This window comes from Erythrolamprus reginae, chromosome 3, assembly GCF_031021105.1.
Source record: "Erythrolamprus reginae isolate rEryReg1 chromosome 3, rEryReg1.hap1, whole genome shotgun sequence".
NCBI lineage: Eukaryota > Metazoa > Chordata > Lepidosauria > Squamata > Dipsadidae > Erythrolamprus > Erythrolamprus reginae.
Window position 1 is genome coordinate 52,310,330 of NC_091952.1, and position 7,256 is coordinate 52,317,585.

Genomic DNA, 7,256 nt, shown 5'->3' on the forward strand with positions numbered 1-7,256 from the left:
AGGTGAGCTGTATTCAAGAATTGGTCTGACAAAAGTTTTGTATGCTCTGATTAGCAGTTCAGTGTTTCTAGAGAAGAAGCTATGTAAAATTAGATTTTAATGCTCTTAATGCTTTTTTGGCAATGCTGTTACAGTGGGCTCTAGCACTTACTGTAGGTCATTGGATATCAGTACTCCAAGGATTTTGATCGAGTGAGGGTCATCTATGAGTTCAGTTCTTCCAAGTGTGTATTTGATGTATTTGATCTTCACTCAGCCATACTTCGCTCAGATTAAGGATCCAGGATACTATTTTGTAGTATATTGCACAATGTTATTTCCCTCTCTTAATGTCACATTGAACTCAATGCTGGCTCTTGGCCAGCTGCATAACTAGCAACCACAGTGGAACAGGCCCACAACTCATCTACTGGCAAATCAGAGTCCTGCAGTTCCTATTATCCAAAAAGTAACTAGACTACCCCATGAAAGTGATTTGAATCAGGTATTTTCTTATCGTTGGTAAATTGAAACACAAAGTTAGGTAGAAGCAGAGTTTATAATGTGCAAATCAATTTAGCGTAAGATCTTTGTTCATTTTTCGCGTGCTTCAAGTACAACTCAATTCCACCATCATCATTTTCTCATGTGATGTGGCTAGAACTTTTACACAATTATATATTGTTATAACTGCTATAATTATAACTTCCAGCCAGCTGTAAAAAAAAGAGGGAGAGTGAAAGACAGAATGGTTTTGGGAAAGGATTCAGCTTTTCCATCAGGATCCACTATTCTGTTATCAAAAATGATGCAAGGTTTGAGGAGAGACACTGGAGGAACTAAATATGTGTAGCATGGAGGACAGAAGGAAAGAGGATGACATGATGGAAACTTTAAGGGTGTGGATAAGGTTCTAAAAGGCAGTATCTCCTATATTAAACAAAAATCAAGAACACGGGGTCATAACCTCAAGTTCAAAGGAAATGTTAGCTTGAAAACAGCTTTCAGCAGAGGTAGTGGTCAATCATCACTGAGTATAAATATGCTTGGGATAAACTCATATGGGCATCATCTGAAATCTTGGATTGTCGAGGATGGTACAACCTCTTCACATTTTTGTAATATAGTGTATATTCCATAGACAATGATATCTGTCTGTATTGCTAAGGAATGGATGGGGTAGTGTAATGGAAGAAAAAAAGAAATGAAAATAATGTTATTAATACAAGGGAATGGGGAACAAAAGAAAAGAAAAAGAGAAAAGTAATCCAGAAAAAGAAACCCCCAAATCTTACTTTTAAGTTTAGATGTCCAAATGATGAAAAACCAAAGCAGTAAAAAAAGCCCACCATAAGGAAACCCCCAAAGCAGAACAAGACTAATTTCAATAGCCCCTGAAGACTCTCAAGTTATCAGATCAATATAAAGGTCTGCAGATTCAAACATGCCAGGCACATTTCATCACTGGAAGACCTGGAACAGAGTGGAAGATTTACTCATCCTGCCCACCTCTCATGGCCATTACCTTCTCCGCTGATTGTGATGTCCCAAAGAAGATAGGAATGAAGGCTAACCACACAATGCAAGTAGTGTACATGGTAAACCCAATGGGCTTGGCTTCATTAAAGGTCTCAGGAACCCCACGGGTCTTTATAGCATACACAGTGCAGGTTACCATGAGCAGCATGCTGTATCCAAGCAAACAGATGAGGGATAGGTCAGAAATGTCACACTTAAGGACTCCCCGGGCAAAGCGGGGGTCTGTAGTCCGCTGGTCCTCATAGTCGATGACAGAGTGTGAAGGGTCCACAATGAACCAGATACAGACCCCTATGAGTTGCAGGGATGTGAGGCTGAAGGTGATGGCCAGCTGGGAAGCAGGGCTGATTAAGCGTGGAGCACTCACCGACTTCTTGCCCTGCTCAAAAATGCGGTAGATGCGATTGGTTTTGGTCAGCAAGGCAGCGTAACTGATGCTCATGCCCAGGCCAAGAAAGACACGCCGCAACGAGCAGGTGCCCAAGTCAGGCTCAGCAATCATCAGGAAGGTAGTGGCATAGCAAAGAAAGATACCCGTCAGCAGCACATAGCTTAGTTCCCGCCCTGAGGCCTTGACAATAGGCGTGTCATTGTAGCGCACAAATGTCACCACCACAAAAAGGGTGGCGATGATGCCCACAATGGCAATGAAAACGGGCATCACAGCCCAAGGAGAGCCCCACTCAAGTTTAACAATGGGGATGGGGATGCAGCCAGTGTGGTTCTCATTGGGGCGCTCACTGAGACGGCACACCTTGCAATGGAACTCATCGTGCTGATATTGGTATCCATCACAGCGCTCACAGTGCCAGCAGCATGGGATGCCCTTCACCAGCTTCTTCCTTTCGCCTGGTTTGCATGGCTGGCTGCATATGGAGGTGGGCACACGGTTGCCTCCCCCAGGCCAATGCAGGCGTTCCATCTGCAGCAGAGAGAAAGAGAGAGGGAGAAAGCTAGAATCTCAGCAACTTACCTAAGCCTGGGTCAGAATAAGAGATCAGGTCAAATGTCCTACCCAAGTAGAAGAAAATGCTTGTTTTTAATCAATAGTTTATCTAGTTGGTATGTGTGTGGCTTCTTATTTACAGCTCTGCCTGCCCTAGAATCCCCTAAAGCTGAAATATTTGTTTTTGAAAGCCTATAGAAATTCTTCCTCTCCCAAGACAGACCCTTGAGTTTTGCAATTTACCTACTGCAGCCTTTAACTAACTGGGCCCACTCACAATGACCTTGCTAAACTATACTAAATAGTTCAAGCTCTATACTTTGCCACCTCTCATTGTGGCTGCGTAGTCTATCTTTTTCTCCTTCTTAAGGTTATTTCAAAGCTGCATGCACACACTGTCTGACTGACTGTAACTCCCACTTCATTTGTTATATTATTTAATTTTATTGTGCACAGCTACAGAGCCAATTCTGAATACCTGCTCATTAAAAGATAAACAAAAGTTTGGATAAAATTCCAAAATCCTTTACCTAACTTTCACTTGTTGACTGTTAATTTCAATATTGAAATGTATTGCTCTGGAATAGTTGAGATCAAGTGTGAGCACCTTTAATGATTTAAAACAAATGGGGAAAAGCAAATACATTATACAGTGATATCTCATCTTACGAACCCCTCGTCAAACGAACTTTTCAAGATACGAACCCGGGGTTTAAGATTTCTTTGCCTTGTCTTAAAAACCCTTTCCGTCTTACAAACCTGAGTTCGGGTCTGTGGGCTCTCCTACTGCGCATGAGCTATCTGACTGCCGAAGGGATTCCCCTACCTTGTGACTGTCACCACCGGGATTTCCCATTTGCTTGCATGGGAATTCCCCGCTGGAATTCCCCGCCTCCTTTTGCTTGCACCTGAGATACGAAGCTTTTGGGGGAGTGATATTTGGAGAGATTTGGGGCAGCATTAGCCTTCATTAGGACCTCCATTCCTCACTTCGCCTCGCTGTCTGTCTCCACTCCGTTAGCCTTCACTTTGTCTGCTTGCCGCTTTTTTTTAAGCCTTAAAGTGGGTTTGCACGTATTATTTGCTTTTACATTGATTCCTATGGGAAGCAATGTTTCATCTTACGAACTTTTCACCTTATGAACCTCCTTTCAGAACCAATTAAGTTCGTAAGAAAAGGTATTACTGTATTTATTTGCCCCTGGGACTGAACCTTTAAATTTTGTGTTTGTTTGGTGATACTTCCAATTGCAATATTTTTTTTCCAGCATACTCTTAAAAATATAATTCCGATAGTTAGAAATGGTTGAATTACTGAATGAAATCATACAGCAGTGCGAGAGCTAAACCCAAATCTTCTTCTGCATGATCTCTCTTCAATGTCTATATACAGATAGCCTGGATAAAAGAAATAAGCCCATTGTGATCAATGTTCTTGATTTTATTGGGTTTCCTGAGTACAGTTACAATTCTTACTTAAAATTCAGAAGTTGAAAAGACAGAAAGTTAAGTTCCAGAAATGTTCAGATATCTAAATACAACAAACTGACTTACTTTTAAGTTTAGATGATCTGCCCAGTGCCCAATAACTTTATACTCGGGCGTAGCATTCTTTATCTGGTACTGATAGATGTCATAGCGGCCTGGGGCATCTCCATTCTCATTAAATGTCACTGGAGTTCCAGCAATACCTACAAGAAGCAAAGTACTTAGCTCCAGAAAGAAAAGGGAAATAAAATTGGATGGCACATTTGATTTATCAAACATATATATCTTGTTTAATATGTAAAGCTTTCTTGCAAAATTGCCCAACAGGATTTTTTTTTGGGGGGGAGAACCTCAAAGTTTTCTTGCTACAGAAAAGCATAGGAAAGTGTTGCAAAGGAATAAACATACAGTACATCAAGAAACAAAGAGTATATTTGAAGGACTCTGAGCATCTGATTCAGACTAAAACTCAGTTCACTCTGTTCCCTCAGACTAAAATATACTTTTTCTTTTCATTTTTATATAAGCAACTTATCTTAGGAAGCAAAAGCCTTTTAGTTGGTTTTTGGCAGATCTGCTACAAATTATATTCAGATTTACTAGTAGTTTCTTTGCTAGAAACAGACATGTAGAAGATAAAATATGAGCTGCTACCCATGCAAGGAAGCCTTTATTTAGTAAATTAAATAAAATTAGGTTTTTGCAGCTTTCTTCTTCATGATCTTCTATCCAAACGTTAACCAGATCTGATCTTTCTTAGCTTTTTAAGGTCAGCCAAGTTTGTCCAGATATTACTATGCCTATCTAGACTTTGCTAAGGATTATATAATCCCTACCATTTAACTCTATAATCAGAGAATTAGGAGTTTGTTGTCATACTGGATGCCAAAATCAAATTGGTTTAAAGTAAGCTGTAAATGTTAATGTCAGATCAGAAAAGAACATCCATTCCTTTTCTAAATCTCTCCTGTAGTGTCACAAAAACAGAGCGTTTGGTGACATACACAAAATTAGAAGGCCCTTAAGTCTTGGGTGTCCTCCCACGCATACAGGTTGGGAGATTAGTTGGCCTGTGAATTATTGTTAATTATTGCTGATGGTTATCCTCAGCTGACATTCTTTTGATTTTATTCTTGTTGTGTAGCTTCTTTTGCCATTGTCATTACATTAATATTTTTCAACTGTATTCACCACTACTCATCTTACATCAGTTGTGTAAGACATGAATTGAACAAATTAAATAAAATCTCTGAGCAATTTATAATGTAAAATGAGTATACTGACAGCTATAGGGAGCATAAATCTATGGTCATACCCTGTTAGTTCCTGTATTTGATAACAGTGGTATAAACTTGATCAAACTTTCAGCGAGCAGCAAATCCTAAGAAAAAGAAGGGTCCCTTTTTTGACAGTCAAACAGTTCCACTTTGTACACAAAAGATATTAGACAGATCCTCCATCAGATCTGCTTGCTTATCATTACATTCCTCTTGGACGTCCAGGAATATGCTCTGTCTAAAACTTTGAGCAATAAATCCATTCAAAATGCCAGCCTATGATGAGCCTACAATCATTCATTTACCAAAAGTGGTAATCCCAGCTCAGCATTCAATCATATAGATGGAGACAAAAAATAACAAAATATTTTATTGTGTTGAGTGAATCTTGAAGAGCTAATATCATGAAGTGAAAGAGCTGAAAAGAACCTGCCTATGGAGAGGTCATGAAGAAGTGCAAGGACCTGATTGTCTTCAATTCCAAATATATGCGGTAGTTTAACATCTTTATTTTCTCCTATAGTTTTTTCTATTGCCTTACATCAGGGATAGGCAAAGTTAGCTTTACCACTTGTGGACTACAACTCCCAGAAATCCTGAGCCAATCATTCTAGCTCAGGAATTCTGGGAGTTGAAATCCACATGTCATAGAAGAGCCAACTTTGCCTATTCCTGCCTTACACTATCAGCATACTGTAATGCAGACTGGATCTTAGGGTCAGATCAAGGAATGAAAAAAGAGAAATAGATCTCTATCTCTATGAAGGAAACCTGACTAGATTCACAGTTGAATTTTCAACACTGTTCCTGGGACAATCCATAATTCTCAGTAGCAACAGGATCACTTAATAGGCACTCAGGAGTTTGCATGACACATAATAATAATAATAATAATAATAATAATAATAATAATAATAATAATAATAATTTATTAGATTTGTATGCCGCCTCTCTCCGAAGACTAGGGGTGGCTCATGACGGTATTGCTCCCACATCTCAGCATCTGATGCTTGAATGTCATAAAGCAGCCTATTGGGAAAACTTGCTTGTCCTACCAAATGCTGTCCTTTCTAAACCTGACCAGTGTTTCTTCGGATATTTTATATTACCACTTCCTTCTTATGGAGAATGGTCTCATCAAGACTATGGCCACTTAATAAAATTAACCTGACTGCAGAAATAGTAACAAAACAAGTAGGGGACCCATTGAACAGATGCTTGATGATCTGCAGCAATTAGTAGGTGATAATATTGATCTCCTTGTCATAAAACACCTTTATTTTCCAATTTCTAAGGATCAAATCTTCATTAAGTGACTCCCATTGAGGCGAGTTGCAGTGTGGTTTTGTCCTTTTTGGTTCTCCTGGAGATAAACCAGTGATGTAGTTGTCTGCTTCTTTTTTTATATCTTGAGCCAGGAAGAAAGTTATAAGAACCAAAGTAGGCCTGACTCCCCCTTTTCTACTTGTGTTTGTATATCAAGTGTAAAGTCTAGCAATCAGATGAATTCTAAATCATTCATCTGCTCTCTTGCTCAGTTATTACTTCATCAGGTTTTATAGCTTCTCCTGTTTTTCTTTATTTTTCATCCTCTTCTAATATGAGGGATGGGAACAGAAATTATTGTGGGACAACCAAACATACAGAAGGAGTAGGAATGATTGCACTACTCATTAAATTATATGGTATATGCAGGGGAGAGGGCTAACATTAAAATTCAATGCTAACAACATGGTACATTAATTTGGGTGGACTATTTCAGCCCTTTTATGAATAAACAGAGGTCAGTTTATACTTTATATAGTTTAGATACACTACCCAGCCAGACATGATAATCCTCTGGTCTGTGTACATTTATTTCTATAGTACTGGCTATTATTAGCATTAGTTAAATATTGAAAGTATTTTTTTAAGATGCCTAAAAATTCTTTGTTATCAGATCTCCTATGCCTACATTTGCAGAATTGAAGCATATTACTGATGTATGTTTCTGCACTTCTGTGAGTCCTAACCTGAAGATGTGCTTG

At 39.0% G+C, this 7,256-nt stretch overlaps 1 protein-coding gene across 1 annotated transcript in view; it reads right to left on the reverse strand.

The window, feature by feature from the left end:
- The window catches only part of GRM4 (glutamate metabotropic receptor 4), a 412,871-nt gene that overhangs the window by 64,651 nt on the left and 340,964 nt on the right, over positions 1–7,256 (reverse strand). The window contains exons 7-8 of the mRNA XM_070748521.1: positions 4,019–4,155; positions 1,505–2,440 (exon numbers count right to left, since the gene is read on the reverse strand). Of these exons, the coding sequence (XP_070604622.1) occupies positions 1,505–2,440; positions 4,019–4,155 (1,073 nt within the window). The remainder of the gene's footprint in view (positions 1–1,504; positions 2,441–4,018; positions 4,156–7,256) is intronic.